This window comes from Gymnogyps californianus, chromosome 7 (assembly GCF_018139145.2).
Source record: "Gymnogyps californianus isolate 813 chromosome 7, ASM1813914v2, whole genome shotgun sequence".
Classification (NCBI taxonomy): Eukaryota; Metazoa; Chordata; class Aves; order Accipitriformes; family Cathartidae; genus Gymnogyps; species Gymnogyps californianus.
In genome coordinates, this window is record NC_059477.1 from 32,605,006 (window position 1) to 32,624,962 (window position 19,957).

Genomic DNA, 19,957 nt, shown 5'->3' on the forward strand with positions numbered 1-19,957 from the left:
CCAGAGAGGCTGTAAACCTTCAGTAAACACAGAATCCAGCCCATAGTTACATGTCTTAGTTCCCTCTCTGGAATATCTACCTTACTGCAGGCTGAACTTCCAGTCATGGTGGTGTGTAATAGTGGGTGTCAAGATGATATCACACTGCCTATGCTCTAAAGCTGGGAGCAGGGTCTGATTTTGGGTCTGTTTGGGTCTAAGACTTTAGTTCAGGTTCATAAATGGAAGACTTCAGTCCTTCAGGACATTCCTGTTCTGCTTACCGAAACAGATTTTTCTGTTAAGTTACTGGTTTAGATCAGATTTGGTAAGTTGTCAGGTTGGCAGCAGCCATGGGGAGTTGGAATGAAGTTAATATTGGCTATGCCTTGCTGTGGTTGCAATGGGGGGCTGGATATTTACTTATTTGTATCAGAAAAGACAGATTGCACTTACCTGTTGCTGTGTCTGCTTTGGGGCTCTCAATGTGCCCATATGGCTCCTGGATCTCTTTGTCAAGCGTTTGAAGAAAAATCAATCCTTGGAAAAGTCATTTCAGTATAACAGAGATCGGTGACTTGGCAGAATTTACTGAAGACCCTACAAAGCTTTGCAAGAAAAAAAACCCAAAACAGAAAACCCCTTCTATTCATCCCTTTCTGATTTGGTTCTTTGTCTCAGCTCTCATTCCAAAGGGCAAGAGGCAGTAGCACCACCAACAAAGCTTCTTTTACAGCCCTTTTTGGCATTAGTTATGGAAGGATCAGATGTCTGACCTTTCAGCACTAGGTAAAAGGAGAACAAAAAGATCTATATTCCTGACAGCGTTTGGAAGTGCCTGGTCTCCCTAGTTTTTCTTTGCACTGACTGTTGTACGCAGTGTGCTCTAGATGTGCCAATAATGTCAAGGCAGAGGACCAAGCTTGTTGGCTTTGACTGCTCCTTCCTGGCACTAAGTTGAGACTGTTCAAGTTAGCGAACTCTCTTAACATGGCAAAATCCACTTTGCCATGGAGTGGTCCATCTGTGCACAAATCTTTCTACATACTGGTAAGGTCACCAAGGACTTTTATTTTTAAGTTATATATGTTAATCCGGTGTGCCTCCTATGAAGGATATCCCTATCCTTGTTGCAGCCCAGAAACCTAGTTGTAAGCTTTATAGAGTTGTTTTCAGTGAGATATGTAGGAGCTGGATCGTATTAGCAGAAAGAGTGCTTTAAGAATTTAGAGAGGTAGTATAGTGAAAATCATGCTGTGTGTTTGTGCACTGAAAGTATTCATGTGGAGGCTAAACAGTGTCTTACAATTCCTGCATTATAACCATACTTAATAATATCTGTCCTCAGCATATTTCAGATTCATTCCAGTGATATCAACACTTGCTATTTTAAATTATCTTATATATGCCTTTATATCCACAATATTGATCCTATTTATGTTGATGGCCAGTTTGCAGAAAGGTCAAAGGTGCTATACTCATGTATTAAAGAGGATTTCTTGTTCTGTACCTCACCGTTGCATTCATTATACAAAGTATGTTCATGTTGTACCATTTTTCTCTTCTTTCTCAACTGTTCTTTCTGTTTTCATCTTCCTTTCTTCTTTCCACACTTCCTTTCTTCCATCAGGTTCTCCTTCTGTGGAAAAGGCTGTGACCCCCATTCCACCTTAAAAAAAAAAAAAAAAAAAAGATCAGTAGGTGGACCATTCTGGCATTTTTAGTGCATCACCAATTATTTTTACTCATTTACCATACCAATAATATTACTGGGGATGGGGAATTTCACATTTTGTGCAAGTGCTTGAGGCCTAAAGCAGACACCATAGCTCTCAAGACTTCAACACCATGCATGGCAGATATATTAGCCAGTCAGTCAGAGGAGCAGACACTTCCTAAATCTCATCAAATGTTGGATGCTGCAGATGGAGGATGACACTTTTGAGCCATACCTCTTTTTCTGAGGAGCAATCCTATGTCCCTGGAAAAGCTGTGCTGAAAGCTGCCCAGATTTGACTTGAATCAACGTGTTCTTTTATTCTTTCTCCTCTCTTCTCCTGAGGAAAAAGGGAAGATGTGTTTGCAAGCTAATGCTCGGGTGCTTTTGGGCCCCATGCATTGCCAATGACCAAGCCAGATAACTGTCTTGAACTTTTGAGAAGGGAGAGCACAGGCTGGAAGAAAAGTACGACTGCAGATTGAGAAAGCTCCTGCAACATTTGGAAGATCAATCAGGAGGGGAAAGAGCCACAATTTTAACAGTGCACATGCTGAGTCACAAGGACCTTCCTTTCAGGGAATGATTGCCAGGCACTTTTCTGGAAATTACACTTTTTAAAAAGCCCTTAAAGGGGCCTCTAAAAATGAAGGCACCCAGATTTACAAGTGGCCAGCAATGTTAAGGCGCAGGACCCTGCTTGTTGGCTTTGGCTGTGGATTGAATTCAATATGTTGAAAACAGAATCCGTTGTATGTACACATAAATAGCTTCTATACAGATATATTTGATTCTGTTTTCAATTGCGTGAAACTATGTATGTTTTCAGTGAAAATTTGAATTACATGTATTTGGGAAATTAGAGATTAAACTGTAATATATACACTTGAATTTCATGTAAATTAGATTATGGTAAAATTAATATAGCCTTTCATATAGCCTTTATGCTGTACTTTCTTTTGCTTTTTATTTTGAAGTATATAATTTCTTGCTTTGCTCTGAAGCACTGAACACTAGCAACAAAAGTTAAGTCGCAGTGTGACTGTCCACAATATTAATTATCTTGATATGCTTTTATTCCTACAGTGAAGATGTTTGTAAACGAGGATTCACTGTTATTATTGATATGCGGGGATCCAAATGGGATTTGATCAAGCCTCTCCTAAAGACCCTTCAAGAAGCCTTTCCTGCCGAGATTCATGTTGCCCTGATTATAAAACCTGATAACTTCTGGCAGAAGCAGAAAACGAACTTCGGCAGTTCCAAGTTCATCTTTGAGGTGAGAGCCACATGAGAGGTGTATGGTAAAGCATTATCTCTGATAAGAAATTTTCTTCAGGTAAAAAAAAAAATTCCCAAGCCCTGTGACTGAGAGAAAAAAAGACATCTGAGGGCTGTTTGCAGGAGAGGGCTGATGTCATGGTTTAACCCCAGCTGGCAACTAAGCACCACACAGCCGCTCACTCACTCCCCCCACCCAGTGGGATGGGGGAGAGAATCAGGAAAAAAACCCTCATGAGTTGAGATAAAGACAGTTTAATAGGACAGAAAGGAATGAATAACAATGATAATAATAATAATAATAATAATAATATGGCAATAATACTACTAAAAGAATTAGAATATACAAAGCAAGTGATGCACAATGCAATTGCTCACCACTCGCCGACCAATGCCCAGTTAGTTCCCGAGCAGCGATCCGCCCCTCCCGGCCACCTCCCCCCAGTTTATATACTGGGAATGACATCATATGGTATGGAATATCCCTTTGGCCAGTTTGGGTCAGCTGTCCTGGCTGTGTCCCCTCCCAGCTTCTTGTGCCCCTCCAGCCTTCTTGCTGGCTGGGCATGAGAAGCTGAAAAATCCTTGACTTAGTATAAACACTACTTAGCAACAACTAAAAACATCCGTGTGTTATCAACTTTATTCTCACACTAAATCCAAAACACTGCACTATACCAGCTACTAGGAAGAAAATTAACTCTATCCTAGCCAAAACCAGGACAGCCGATGCCCTGGCATCAGGTTGCCTTCTAGTGGAACGGGATGCACGTTTCATCTCAGAGGTTCACATACATAATTCACTTTGGTGAGGGGTTTTTTGTGGTATTTATTTTTGGTGGCGTTGCATTCAGTCTTTCCTTTGTTTCTCTTGGGGAAAAAACCCACCAAATCAGTCAATATACTAAAGACAAAGTTCTCTAGATGCTATTGTATGGGTTTGTTAGTTGATCTTTACCCAACTTCAGGTAGTGGCTTTTTTTATAAAAGACTTTTTTACTAAATTTATCTATATATTAATTTATTAATATATTAATTTAATTGAGATTTACAATTCAGAGGAAGCATTAACAACTCATGTTAATGATAAGGTACCTCAGGCAGGTTCTTTGAGAAGTAACCAATATACAACAACTGCATAATTAAAGGGAATTTTACTAACTTTGTCATTGGTGAAGACAAACCAGCTGTGTTCTCTTAGTGCACTTTAGTTTTCTGTGAATTTCAGCTTCTTACCCAAAGATAAGCAAAGCTCAGGTGCATGAATTGCTCATACGTCAATCATGCCCAGCCATGAGTTAGTCATGTATTGGGTTTTTTTTAATTTGCTGAGAAACAATTCTATCGTTGGCTGTCTTACTTACCAATCCATTAATTTCAGAGAGACACTCAGATTTTGCATCTCTGGAACTCAGAAGTGAATTTGGCTATAGTTCTTAATGTTGACTGCAATGGAAGACTATATTTAAGTATATATTTAAGATCTGTTGAAGCCAGTGTGATATAAATATGTCCTTATTTTCAACTTCTTCTTAAAAGCATTCTTGGATTGCAATGGGTAACTAGATTGGTGTTAAGCATTAACAAACTTCTACATTATTATCACAATTTAGGTATTTGTACATTTTTTCCCTTTGTCTCACAAAAACCAGTCATAAATTTTGCTTTGTTTAAATGGGCCCTTACCTTCCTTGGTTACCTGTGAGGACTCAGCCATCAAAATAACTTCCACTTGCTATCCCCTATGCGCCTTTGAAAGCAGGGCTGCTGTCAGTATAGGTTTAGGTCACCTCCAGAGATTCCTCACATTTACCGAAATCGCCGCTCCTGGCTGCCATTACAGTGCAATGAGACTGGCTATGCTGCCTGTGGGGAATGAGAGGGATCAGGGCAGTGGGAAGGAGAAAGGAGATGTATGGGTACAGAATAATGTGGAGCAGGAGGGAGCCTGTGCAGAGACTGCTAATAGAATAACTTTTGGGGATGGGGAGCTTCTGTTTAAAATATATATGGGTACTAAGGGGCAGTCCCATAGTAGCTCAAGAAAAGACAGCTTATGCATGTATATTCAACACTGAAGTTCAATCCTCCCGTGCTTTAGTAAACAAAAACAATGTCTTTATAAAGCTTCAAAACCTAGATGTAAAGTAACAGAGTTCAAGTATATATTTTTAGAACATTTGTTTGTTTTTAAAATGAATTAATACTTTCCGGAGGCTTGACTTAGATTTTTTTGTTGTGTGGAGTTGGTGTGATGATAGTGAAGAGTAAACTGTGGTCAAGCTATTCTTCATAGTTACAGCTCTGAGTCTGTATTGTGTTAAAAGCTCTGGACTCATTTGCTGTACATGCTGGCACGCATTAAGGGTATTTTCATTTTGTGTGTGTGCCTCTGAGCTTTAGTCTGTCTGCTGGGCTCTTCACATGGGTGTCTGTAATGGGTCACAAATTTTTGGACCGGAGGAGGAGACTCAGTGCTTTTGCTGTCTGTTGGACCACCTGCAGACACTCAGAACTGATGAGTCCTTCAATTCTATGATTTTAAAAAGATTTCTTAAGCTGTGGTCCACTGTACAGTAGACCCCTTGCAATATACACACCATAATGCAGGAACTTCTGTTTTAAAGGACTCTTGTGGATGCTGCTGCTTATCGGTAAGCTCAGGCTCTGGGGCAGCTCATGCTCTCTTGTAAGAAGAACTGTGAATATCAAATAAGCATCACAGGTCAATATGACTCAAATTTATTTAATTTATGTGGGGCAGCACACAGGTACCCTCTCTGCACTGAACCATCATGGTGATTTCCCACGGCTGTGATCAAACACGAGGTTCTTGGCAGGAACAGACTGCAGTGGAAGGCAATGGAAGCCTCTGCTGAACTACCCCATCTACAAACTCAGCAGTAACCAGTGTCAGTTTTAAAGCCAGATTCTGCTTTTGAGCTTAATGGAAGCATTATGTATGTGCCAGGGCAGTGTATGACCTTTAGTGGAGGCTAATGATCTGGATTTTGTGTTCTGAGACTCTGACAGAATGATTCCATGACATAAGAGAGTGAAGCATGCCCGCAGATCATCACACAAAGAAAAGAGAAAAAAAGGCGTTTGGTTGACGTATGTGGACTCCAAAGCTTCCTGTCACTTTGAGGAATGGACCAGGCAGCTTAGTTAACATTAATTCAGAGGTGCCTTCAAGATTATTTTCTTTCTCCTGCTGAAAGGGTTTGAATAGTGGGCAGTGCTTTTTAAAGTGATTTCTAAAAGAAAGACGGGTGATGCCTGAGAGACAGTTACTTTATCTTACCATCTACCTGCCTAACTAGGGTTGTTTTCATGACAGTTTCAAGAACTCCTTAAAGAAACAAATCTGAATAAAGAAATTTGCTGCAGAATTCATGAAATGAAAAGCCTTTCTGCTATATCATTATGTCAAATTCTGTTCATGATAAGAGCAGTGCTTGCATTAGCTTGACACACTGCAGGGGGAATGCCCAGATATTAGCCATGAAGAGAAGTCTTTTCTTGACAGGCAGTTAAACTCTAAATTGAATTATCTTCAAGAGGACAGTGTCCAGGTCAAGAGGTTTAGAAATATGAAATACCTCTGAAGCTACATACTTACCTTCCCATTGTTTGTTGGCTCTTCCCTCTGTCCTCCCGCTTTCCCAAAGCAAGGAATATTGCAAGAAAGTTTTAAAATAATCTTTCTGCTGAGCATAAGTTCAATACAATCCCAATTTTAATACATTGCAGAATGCCTGATATTTTTAGACGGATACAAATTGGAAGAACAGCCTATTACTAACTTTAAACCAGTGGGCAGCCTGCTATTTTGGACATAATTCAGGATAATGGACAGGACTTGAGGTATTTTTCTTTGCAGATGACTTTTACGGGATTGCTGTGATTATTGGGCACCTCCACTTTTGAAGAGCACAAACTGACATTTTTTAGAGGCCTGATCTCTAGGGGATAGGTGTCCAGTCACTGATGAACATCACAAGCCTTTAAGGGATGCCAACTTGGGTGTTAACATGACAGCACTGAAAATCTCTAGTAACATACGAAACCCTATGCTCATATTTCAGAAAAAAATAATTTGTCTAAAATAAATGGGAACAGCCATCAGGTGTTGCGTCCTTAAACTGTAATCTGCTTTCCAGGCACCCAGTGCATTTCTCTATCACTGATTACTGAGTCTGAATGAATTAAAACCATCTTTCATTGATTGTGTATGATTCATGAGCCATACTTTCTACTAGCAATAAATTCTAATTGTTAATACTCCAATGACATTTCACTTTTACACTGATTTTGGCTTAATTACATTAGAAATTACTAATATGAAAGAGATCTGCTTGTGGCAAAAGCCAACTGGAATAATCTGGAAGAAAAAACGAGCACATTCTGTGTTTTGGCAGGTCACAATACGTGCTTCAGTTCATATGCCTAAAACTTTTGCTGCTGTATAGCCACTAGCCTGAGCGTAACACAAGTAGCAGAATCCCTGTAATACCATATACCTGTTTAGTGAATAATCATGTCCAGATATCCAACAGCTGCAGTAAGAAGTCTTCAGCGTCCAACTGGGTTAACGTAATCTACAGCAGAAGCATTCTCATTATATGTTTTTGATAGTCAGGCCAGCTGAAAAAGATAGGCATTATTCCAGTAAATATCATGTCTTTTAATAAATAAATAAATCAGTGCCATTAATAGAAAAGTTTTCAATCCAATTAATTCATCAAAATTAAACATAGTCCTCAGCATCTTTTACAATGTTCCTTCAATTATGTATTGACGAGGAAAATAATCCTTTCATGCTATTTATGGATTGCATTGTTATTTCTGATTAGACAGTCACTGATTCAAATGCTGTCATTTTCCCTTCCTTAGACAAGTATGGTATCTGTTGAAGGCCTGGCAAAACTCGTAGATCCTTCTCAACTGACGGATGAGTTTGAAGGATCCTTGGATTACAACCACGATGAATGGATAGAGTTGCGTGTCTCCTTGGAAGAGTTTTTCAACAGTGCCATCCATTTATTATCAAGGCTGGAGGATCTCCAGGAAATGTTGGCTAGGAAGGAGTTTCCAGTTGATGTTGAGGGCTCAAGAAGGCTGATTGATGAGCACACGCAGCTTAAGAAAAAAGTGATTAAAGCTCCTGTGGAAGAACTGGATCGTGAGGGTCAGAGGTTATTACAATGCATAAGATGCAGCGATGGTTTTTCTGGTAGGAACTGCATTCCTGGAAGTGCAGATTTTCAAAGTCTTGTGCCAAAGATCACCAGCCTTTTAGACAAGCTGCATTCTACCCGGCAACACTTGCACCAGATGTGGCATGTCCGCAAGTTGAAACTCGACCAGTGCTTTCAACTCCGGCTTTTTGAGCAAGATGCTGAGAAGGTAGGGAATAATCTGTTCCTTTCCTACTTTAACCAAGACTTTATCTCAAGGACACTGTGACCATTTTTTTCTATAATTAGCAACATGAGATATTCATCACAGGTGTAAATGTCATGTTGCCAGCAGATGTACTTTATGTGACTCGTAAACCAAATTCAGTGAACTAGTTGTTGGATGTAGCAGGCGTAATGATATCCAAGAATAACTTGTCTGTGTCACTTCTGATGAAAGTTAATCTGCTTTTTTGTGTCACAATGGATACATTTGGTAGACATTAGCACGAGAATCAGGCTTTTTTTTTTCAAGTTTCTTTTACTAAGCTTATGAATATATTTATCTACATGTCACAGAACCTAAAGAAGAATGATTTTAGGGTTTGATTCACTATGATTATTGTTTGCACTTCTTGCAAGTCTATGGGAAATTTGTAGTTTAAATCCTCCTAATTGTTATCTCAAACAACATTTTCAGTTTCCCTTTCCTAGGAAATTGCAACAGGATTTGCAACTGGTAAAATCTTTAGTAATGACTTTGTACCAAGGACATGGCCACATTGTTCCCACAGCATGAGATCTGGGACTGTGTTTAGGTTAAACATATAAACACACCAAGAGAAAGTATTCTGAAATGACAGCAGCATGCAAAACTCAGTGTGGCTGTTTTGCATTAAAAAGCACATAAGGATGGCATTTGAATTCATACCTGACACCGAGTCAGTGGTCAAGATTCCTGTTCACCAGCACAAGACCTTATTTGAAAAATACTTAACATTAAATTATTCCATAGAGATTGCATTGCAACTTCATATTTCTTAGACGTTTGTAATGTAGCGTATCAGCCTGAAAAGCACATAGGGTGTCTCAAAATGAAATACAGTGTACAAAAGTATTTAGAGCAGCAGAAGCACAGGTAAGTAACATGGCTTTAGGAAGCTGTAGTTTCATAGGTGTGCAGTATCACTGCGGAGTTACATCCCCATTCCCTGTCTCTTCAGAAGATACTCATTCCGGAACCTGTAGAAGATAGGGAAGTCCCCTGCAAGCAAAGCATAGCAGCTTGTCATGTTGCTTGAAAAGACTGGCTAAAAAACACCACCACCTACAAATTTCAGTAATACACAATAAAGCAGGCTTCTTACTACTTCTAGTATTTGTCTGATTTCGGTGAATTTATTTTAGAAAATTGTGTTGTGCTAGGGTCTTGGCAGTCTCACTTTCTTAACGCAGAATTGCTTGACATCTTGTTAGGTGGTTTTGTGAGAAGTCTTTGCTGTACATTTAAAATTCTAGACCACAGAGGCAGGGTATTCTCAGTAGAAGGTACTGAGCTCTCGGGCTCATGTTTGTCTAGTCTGTATATTCATCAAAAGCACCGATCTCTGAGTCTTCTCCGCTTAATGTATGATGCAGTTGTTTCACTAATGTGTCTGCCTGGACCCAGGAGGAATAGCAAAAGAAATGCAGACCTCATCTGCAGGGGGATCTCACTGAAGATGATTTTTTTTTAATCAATCAGCTGCAAATTAATATTATTTTTGAAACATCAAGGAGAAGCACACTGCTGAAACAAATATAATCTTCAGTAGTGCAGAGCAAGACACAAGACACAAGCCATTGGTTTTCAATGCATGTACTAAACATCTCTAAGGGATGCTAGGACTGAAAAGGCTCCATCATTGTATAATCAGTCCTTCTATTGGGAAAACCTTGAATTCAGATGAGTCCCTCTAATTTTAGTGTCACTGCAGCATCACTCAAGAATGCATAAGAACAGAGTTTTTCTTCCAAATGCTACAATTTCTTCTTCTTCTCCCTTTTCCTTTTGTGTCACATGCTATAAGGAGATCACTCACTGCTGTCCTTCCCAGTGGTGGCTGTATTTCAGTCAGTGCTTCAGTTTGGATTTTCGATTTCTTTGGGATTATTCAGATGACCACTGCTTACTAACATAAATTTTTATTTTTATTTATTATTATTATTATTTGCTAATATTATTAGCAAATTATTATTATTATTAATGTTATAAGCTTAAAGTCTCTCAGATCAAGTCAGTGTCTGAGAAGTTCTTGTTGCCAAGCACCATTCTGTAGTGTTGAAGGAAGTCTCCAATGTATTTTTCCTTTCTATCTCCTGAACAGGCATAAAAGGATGGTGTAATACAAGTCTGAGCATTGTGACAGCTAGGTTCTTTGCATGTGTTATTCTCAGGTTGTTAAGCGTAAGGTTTAGGCAAGTCAGCAGATAAATGAAACTTTTGAGGTGCAGGAAGAAGCAGTGAGAACGTGATTCCTGCCTTTTTAACGCTGGCTGTCTCGAGCAATTCCTGATTGACAAAACTGGCATTTTGATCTTCTTGATATCTTTTATTCATCTACCTCACATTAACTAAACATACAGTCTTGCTTTGGCTTCTCTGAGTAGCTCTGCTTGCCTTTCCTTGACTACTACATTTTCCTAGAGAATAGAAAATATTTTGTTGTTTTATACTCTCAAACCAGTGTTTTTAATCTTTTCAGTCTGTGAGTCCCTAAAATTCTTCCAGGGAAGGTTGCAGACTCTTTTACTTCACATTTCGCACGTGTAGACTGATGTAAAATATTGATGTGCTTATTCTCCTTAGCCGCCTTTTGCAGATCTCTTTAAAGTAGTCTGACCATCTCAGACTGGAAAGTACTTCTCTCATAAAATGTTCAGAGCTAAATGCAGTCCGAGCGCTGTCTCCACTGTATAAATAACCACCACAGTGTGTCTGTGTATTGAATTTTAAAGTTTCCTGGTACCTCCATTTGCTCAGTTGCACTCTACCCTCTACAATTAGGTATGGTAGCAGAGCCAGGATAGTCTTCATCTCCTGGGGAGAGGCACAGATCTTTCTGTATAACCTGGATATGTCATTTAGTGCTAATCAAATGACAGATCTAATACCCTGTGAAAGCTCAAAGTCCACCATGAAATTCTGAATATAACTAAGGTTTTAGGGCCTTTTAAAATATCTCTGTATACTCATTGGGTGATATTTTAGGAAACTTGTTCTATTAAGGAGAAAATGGACAAGGACTTTCCATTTTCTGGACACCTCTGATTTTAAAAATTTCAGGTGTCCTCATTGCCTGAGAAGTTCGTAAAGATGGGATAGAAAAAACAAGGGGACACAAGAAGGAAAAACACACAGTATTTTAAGGTAGGTTAATTTTTGAACCTGTTGGTATTAAAATACCCCAGATGTTCAAAGCAAATCAATCCACTTTTTTCCTTCCTATAGATCCCCTCTATTGGAACATTTATAAATAACGGTCACTGCCTGGACACACGAATTATTCAAATTACAGGTATTACAACTTAGAGAAGGTCTGTATAGTTGTGTGCTGAGCACCTCATATTATTGGCAAAATAAAAGGAGGGGGTGGCAATCATACCCTGGGCTTCTCCCACTCAAATCAATGGGAGAGAGCAGAGCTATCTGTGGAGAAACTTCGTCTCTGAGTCAGGCCTTTAGGGTTTTATTTTCCTGTGCTGGGGCCAAGGGAGAGGAAAAGTTGGACTACCACATAGGCACAAGCAGTGCAGTGAGATTGAATCCCCAGATGGAGGCTGGAAGCTCCTTGAAGCTCAAGTCAGCAGGCGGGTCAGCCATGTGGGGAGCTTTGGCAGAGTGGTGTGAGGAAGCTCACATGCTGTGCAGTGCTGACTGTAATGATCTGCTGATAAATAACACATTTCAGCTGCTGGTGTAGCCCTGACCTTCACTGTTCAACAAATTCATTCCTCACCAACTAATATATACATAGGTATGTGTATATATATATATAATTTTGAAACTAGAACTGAGGCTTCACTGTGTTTTTACTGGGTAACAGGGAAAATATTTTTAGCCATCAGGAACATGAAAAAATGTAGTCCAGTCTAAATTGAATATAGTTTAAAACAAAAACCCCACAATCAGCATAGATCCAACTATTCGAACTATCTGAGAAATGTTAATTGGGTGGTTGAAATCTGGACAGGGAGAAGAATTCAGGCAAGAGTCCACATGTTTTGCACTTGAATAAATACCAAAAAAAGACAAAAAATTATCCTTACACTCTGCACTTTCCAGCTCTTCTGGAAATAGTTTGTAACTGGCACCCAACTTGACTTTTGTAGGAATTTCCCCATCATTCTGGGTTGGTTTCATAGCAATTTTACTATCCCAGCATGTATGTGAATGAAAAACAGCTATCATGATGTAATCAGCGTTGTCCACATTAAGTATAAACAATATAGTCATCAACTGGACTGAACCAAGGGTCTCTACTGTAAACTTGTAACACCAGAGCAAAGAAAGAGCAGGCTGCTGTAATATAATTGGGGTCGGCCTCTAAGAGGAGGCAGAGGAGACTCTGCGTGTTCTCTCTGTCCTCACCTCCCCTTCTCCTTCCTGACTTTCTACAGAGTCCGCTACACACAGGCAAACTCTAAAAGATGCCAATGGGAGTTAGAAAATGCCACGAGTGAATTTCACTGGAAGTTTGCGGTGGGAGAAGCATTTTATTTGGATAGGGCCAGCTTTGTAGAAAGTTTAGTGGCAAACCACAGGCCACATCTAGTCTTCAAGGAGCAGTGAAGTAGCGGGCTTGCAGTCAAAACCATCTGCCTCATCCATACTAAAGCTTCCCTTTGAAAAACACAGCTCTGCCTGTGATTTTCCCTGTGGAGCAGGCTAGGGAAAGCTGTGCTGGCTGCTGGGGGCTGCCTTGGTACTGCTGCTCTGCGGGGGGCTGCGGTGAGAGGGAGCGGAGGGCATGGCCTGCAGCTCCTACCCCACAGCAGCTGTTGCTCCCATTTCCCAGGTGATGTGACCAGCCTGGAATGACAGAAAGATTTCGGTGAGTGCAAGAGTCATCGGAATGGGATAACAATGCAAAGTTCATATGAGAGAAGACAAGTTTGGAGAGGGGGGAGTAAGCAAAATTGTTGAGGGGGAATAGGGTGGAATAACAGTTGCAGCAATTCTCCTGCATCCCACTCCCTGTGCAGGTGTGGGCAGTGAGACTGTGGCACCAAGGAGCACACACTGCATCCCTCCCTTCTCACGCACAGCACTGCTTCAGGCCTATTCCTTGGTCTGGTCTCCTTAAATAAGGGAACTGATGTGTTATTCTACTGGATAGGTGCTATTAAACTCAACCCCCATTTAGTGAAATAAATAATGAGGCATTTGGTTCCTGAAGGAGGAAAATCACAGATATACCAGCTGTACTAGACTCCTGTCCAGTGTCCTATTCCCATTCCCAATGAAAGTATTGGGAAGACTCCTATTGATTTTCAGCAGAAGCACAATATACCCATTAATGCTTATTCTGAAGTGCCAGATGAAATTTAGGAGTTCCTGGTTTAGAATCTAACTTAACACCATGCAGAGTTAGTCTAGAAAAATACAGAGAAGCTCTAGCTCCACAGTAAAGTCAGTAGGAGAGAGGATTATCCAAGAAGTATATAATCTGAGTATTTGAACCATGCTCACGCTATTACTGGAGTATTACATCTGCCAAAGGTTCCTCAGAAGGAAGGAATGCTCTGCAAGCTATTCTTTGTCTAAAAAGATGCAGGATGACTTTGATGGAATAATAGAATGCAAAATGTGGAAATTTACGTTTAGGGTGGAAAAGATGGCTTTAAGAAAGAAACTTTGATATCTTGATGTTTGAGAGAAGGGAAACTATCAGTGCATTTGTGATTGTATGATACATATCCACTTTAACTGTTTCATACATTACTTCCCCTTATACTGCACTTAAAAATTCTGATGCTGTATGTTCTGTAATAAAATGCATTACAAATCTGATGATATAATCCTTCTTGCTAATAGAAGGCAGTTTATTTTATTACAGTCCATTAAGTAGAGCAATTGTAGTGGCTCCTTTAGTCAAGTGATGCTGTGTGGGGAAGCATTTCCTAGAAATGGGTCTTAGCTGACTTTTTGGAAAAGCAGCATAAGAAAGATTAAAAAGATCAGCAACATCTTCACTTCCTTCTTCATTTCCCATCACCTCTACATTTTCTTCTTCTAGCAGTGTCAAAAGACCCTGGAAGTGATACATAAGCAGATGATAGAGTTTTCCCGCTTACAATATGTCATATTAACCCTTAAGGATTTGTGTAATGCCAAAAGGCATAGCACCTGGGACAGACTCCTCTGACTGAGATAAAATCCACTTAGTGAAGGACCATTTCCCCTCTCTTATTTCACTGCTGGAAGCACTCGGTTTCTTTGATCTGTTCTACGTGCCATGGATACAATTACCTCCAAGATTTCATGTGAAATGTTGGCTTAAAAATTACTGTAAGGGGGATGTGTCCCAGGGAATGAGACTGGGAAACCGACGAGGAAAGTACTGAGAAGCTGACGGAGGGAGTTGTCATAAGTGAAATGAATACAAAGTGAAGGATTTCTGGGGAGGTGGTTAATTAGGACTGGGGAGGAGGCAGGAAGCATATTAAGAGGGGAAAGAACCAGAATCAGGATTAATAACGAGAGCATATCCTTAGTGTCTTGCACCAAGGAGAAGTATATATGCCCCCTGTGCTGTTTCACTGCAAAAGAATTTGTTGCTGAATGAATGGTATTTAACAGTTAACAGTAATAATCATATGGGCATAATAAGCATGGATTAGACATGGATTTTTGCACAGGATTTAGATTTCATTTAAGTTACATGAACACCACATTGGTGTACAGAACTCAGCATGCCCTGGATTTTCCATCTAAGTACTTACACCATGGATATCACAACAGCACAGTAAGTGAGCAGCACAGTAAGGAGCTTTCCTGGAGATTTTGAACACGCGGGGTGTTGTTAGACCTGAGGTAAGCTCCATAAGACTTCTGCAATAAAAGGAGTCAATAAGCTTAGTGTCTTCTGCAGAGACATTTGACTGAGGGTCTAAGTGAGGCTCATTTAAGCATGTTACTTTCATCCTTAGCCCATTCCAAATGTCTGTGTGGACAAAGGACAGAGGTCTTGGGGTACAGATACTGACTGGGAAAGACACTGAACTGGGGTCTGTGTTTGTGAACATGCATGTGTTTGCAGAGAACTTTATAAGAAGAGTGACCAAGAATTTACTGCTAAGCATAAATGAAATCCCTTACCCATAGTCCCAGAAAAAGAGTTCTCAGAGATCACAAGGGCTCAATTTGTTGTTGATGCCTACATTTCTCAGCCCAAAGCAGCTGCTTCTCTCTTCATCAGGTGAAACAACTCAGTTTCGGGCCAGTTTAAGCTGCATCCCCCGACCTGATTGCATTTTGGTGCTCAAGATCTCCCTGAGCTGTCTGCTAAAAAGACAGAGGCCTGGTCCTGTAAAGCAGAGAGAGTCCCAGCTTCTATTGAAATTAGCGAAAGACTCACGGTCTCTGGAAGAGTTCCCACTGACAAGTATTCAGTGAGCCAGTGCTGTCAGAGCCCTACATGCAGGAGCTGTGTAACCACCATCTCTAGCTACTGTCTCTGGCTCCAGCCTTGCTGACGGCAGGGTTAGCAACTTCGCCACCCACTTACAGAAACGAGACCTTACTTCCAGCTCTCTGTGCTGGTGCCCCCCCCCCAGTATTCCAGTTATGTTAGTACACATATGCAACATTACGGGCAGCCTGATTTGCCAGGGCGTGCAATAGTCCTAATATAAGAAAAACAAGCTTTGAAAATGTTCCTGACACAACTGGTTCTTATTTTTAAGCTATAGAAGAAATATACAGATCTCTACATTTATGGATCTGGAATAGACATTGCTCAAGAGCAACATTTAGTCAAATATTTTAGGTTGCTTTAGCATCTTTTTCTCTATCTTTTCTCATGCATATGGACTCTTGCACAGAGCACATAGTGTCTGTTCTCTCCTGAAACCTTGTTTCCATATCTGGTGTCTCTCTCATACTGCCAGTGAAAAATGCTTTCTTCTATAATCTGAAGTTTCCCTTAGCATATGGCGCCTTTTCTGTTATAGAGATTCTCACTAGACAACTGTTCTTCCCCATTAATCAGACTTGGGATGCCAATGCTGGGAAGGAAAGTCAGCTATCAGTCTAAATAAGCTGCCATGTGAATAGAAGACCATAATTTCGTGCCATCCTTTGTACTTAAACCCACTCTGAAACTGAAAAAACAGAGAGTACGAGCCCCATGTTGAACATGAAGTTTTTGCTCTGACACAGAATTTCTAATACCAGGCAGAACACAGAAAATGGGTGCAGATAGGTCCCTAAGTTATTGAATTGGCAGACACCATCTTACAATATCAGATCTTAAAATGTCAGAAAGATAATTGTATAGATGATATGGAAAGGAGGCTTAAATTGAGACTGAACTGGGTGCATAAACAATAGTTAAGTGCATGTTCGTATGGCACCTAGCACAGTAAGGTACTGAATCTGGCTGGGGTATTGGCTGTTTTCAGCAAAGAAATGAAGATTTGCAGTTGAAAAATGCCCTTGGAGATGAAAGGGTATGGAACCATTCCTACTGAATACAGACATGTATCCACAAATGACTTGGGTTGCTTTAGTATAGTACTGGGAATATTCTGCTTTACTTAAGATGTTTTGTGCAAGACCTTTCTAATAGCATCAATCTAGGACAAAGGATCAATACAGGAAATTCATATCAAAGGGAGAAACTGTATATCCATTCTTAAAAATCTGTGTATTTCCCCACATGAACCTATGCCAGCTCTAATCACTTTTATTTAATTACTTCACACATCTTAGAACAAAGGCGGCTCTAATAAAACAGATGAGAATTGAAAGCATGTAGCAATAACTCTATTGTAACAGCAGTTTTTCATTACTTTTCAGTGTTTATTCAAATGTGTTCTCTGTCATGGTTTTGTTTTTTGCATTTTAAAATAAATGTACTCTTGCTACTGAGTACTGCTCCTGCTTTGTCTTGAAGCACATCAGTGCTCTCTGTCAGGGATAAGCCACTATGAGGTGTTCTGATGCAGCTGAATAAACAGTATGACATTCTGAATGCATCTTTACTGATTTTTTTTCTGAAGCTCAGTGGTAGCAAAACAGGGCTTAGGCTCACGGATTCCCCAAATTACTGGGTTTACCTGGTCTCAGACTTATTTTTTTTTCTTTTTTTTTTTAAACAAACAAAAGAACAAAGTTTGCCTAGAAGCAGAAAAAATGTTATAACAAGGGGTGGTTGTGCACAGAGTGTGTGTTGACAGTTCCTTGTGATGCTATGAGCATAGATGTCATGTGCTAAAGAGATTTCGGAGTGGGATCAGCACCTTCCACTTTGGAAGGCTCTGAGAGTGGCAACTAAACTGTGTTAAATCTGCAATCCCCCTCACCCAGTCATGGACACAAAAGAATTATTGGGGAACTGTGGGGTAAATCCTCTTCAGCATCTATAAGGATAAATTACCTGCAAAAACCTTCATCTTTAACAGGAAGACGAACCCTGCATAACCTGTATCTCTCAGTTCAGGAACCTGCATGCTGGGACTTGCAGTCTTTGCAGGCTATAGCTCTGAATTAAAGATGCAGCTAGCTGACATCTGCTCTGTTTAATATGAAGTAGGCTTCTGACAGGTTGCTAATGCCATCCACAATTTGTTGCCCCCAATCTAAAGTGAAGAGTTGCTGGAGCAGGAAGCAATCATGGGGGGCTCTGTGGGAACTGTTCATTACTTTGACCACTGCTGGTCACACTTAATAAGATCCTGTTCTTGGTATCTGTAGGAAAGAACAGATTTTTGCAAGACCAGGAGATCACTATAGAAGTTTTTAACTTCCCTCAAAGCACAAACAGAGCTCATTTCTGCTAACTGGATTGTAAAATCAAAATGTCTTCATTATTAATGATGTTCCAAAGGAGCTTGCAGCTTTTTCACAGTGTCAAGTTTGTATCCTGCTCCTTTCTTATTTATCAGTCAAGGCCACAGAGGGTCTTCTCCTATGTACCAATATCATTGTGAACATTTGCTTTTCTGCCTTTCCATCCACCAGTAGAAAGCTTGGAGACAAATCTAATAACAGGACAAATTCACAAGTACACACCAACTGCTTTGTGCTGCTCCTACAACTGAAAGCAGCTACAATCCTGGTTTTGCCATCTGGTTTGAGGAAGTGTGGGATTGCCTTGCCTGCTGAGCAGAGCAGTACAGGGAACTGGATAAATATATATCAGAAATCCTTTTCCTGGTGGATGTTATTCTAGTGGTGAATGTCACCTACCCTTGTTGTAACCATCATTTCTTTCCCTGTGGAGGAGGGGGCAGGACTCCTTTTGGAGCCTACCAGTGACATTTCTGTTTCTGGTGCAATGAGTCTGTTGCTGGTTTTACAGCTCTGAGGGTACAAACTTCCGCCCATAACACTTCCATGACCCGAGTTCAGACTGCACAAGCAAAGCACATAAGAATCTTCTGAAGGCATTTGTGGTGCTGATTTTTCAGATGTGGACAGCTGTCCATCAGGAAGGGTAATCATCTGCCAGAGACTGATTGCTGTTGAGCTGGATTGGCTTTGGAGCAGCAAAATGAAAGTACAAAGGATGCAAAGTTCAAAGCTAAAAATTGGGAATTAAAAACCACAGGGGTTAACTGCCTTGCCTGCTGTCACACAGGAAGCCTGTCCTGCAGGGAGAGTCCTGATCGGATGTGTTAAATAGGTATCTCAGTGCTTTCCATCTTTCTTTACCAATTCATTCTGCCCTGTGCTGCCAAATCTGCTTTTTTTTGCAGGCAGCTAAATATGTTGCCTCCACAGCACTTGGAATTGAACCTGATCTTTTTGATGGGAATGTGACAACAATAACAATACCTCGCTCCACTGCTGCAGCTAGGGATGAGGAAGACTTGTGCATTTCTTCATGCTAAGTGTTGCCCTATAGCATAGTTACAGCAGTCTGGGCCCACTCTCTATCCAATTTGCACTGGATCATCCAACACACTTGTGACCTTTCAGTGTAAGAGGGCAGAACATTAACCGAGTGATGGCGTAGTTCCTGCTTTATGTTTCCAGACTCTGGCAGCAGTCACCTCACAGTCTGTCCACTCCTGACTGTAAGGAAACGGCTCTGAAGCCTGCTACTGCTGAAACTGGAACATGGTGTGCTGTGCTATTTGCAGTTTCCTGCTTGCCGACACTGGATACGCAGTTACTATTCCTCTTGCTTCCTCCATGAACATTAGAATGGGTCCAAAAATAATTAAAGGCAGTATGTTCTGATGGAATATTTTTGCATTTGCACAAATTTCCTCTTCATTTTGCTTGCCAATTTTGATAGGGAGCATTTTGAGGCTGTTTCAGCTTCTCCAACTTGGCACCGCTGGGAGGCACAGGAATGCTCCCCTGATCGGTATGGCAAGAGAAAGGGTTTTGGCATCTGAATACAGACTTAAAACTCATTTTTAAGGATGAATATAGCATATTATAACCACGAAGTTCTGCTTTAACTAATGAAGACAAGAAGACCCAAATGCTCTAAAGAGCAACGAAGCCCGCACATATAGAAAAAGAGAAGAAAGCTGCTTTTTTTATTTATTGCTTTGATCCTCAAGAAGGTTAGGTGATAAGAGC

The 19,957-nt window shown here is 40.4% G+C and overlaps 1 protein-coding gene across 5 annotated transcripts in view; it reads left to right on the top strand.

Moving 5' to 3' along the window:
- KALRN (kalirin RhoGEF kinase) overlaps positions 1 to 19,957 on the top strand; it is a 523,968-nt gene that overhangs the window by 204,028 nt on the left and 299,983 nt on the right. For all 5 annotated transcript variants that reach the window (XM_050900356.1, XM_050900357.1, XM_050900358.1 and 2 more), the window contains exons 5-6: positions 2,783 to 2,975; positions 7,874 to 8,386. In XM_050900356.1, coding sequence (XP_050756313.1) covers positions 2,783 to 2,975; positions 7,874 to 8,386 — 706 coding nt within the window. The remainder of the gene's footprint in view (positions 1 to 2,782; positions 2,976 to 7,873; positions 8,387 to 19,957) is intronic.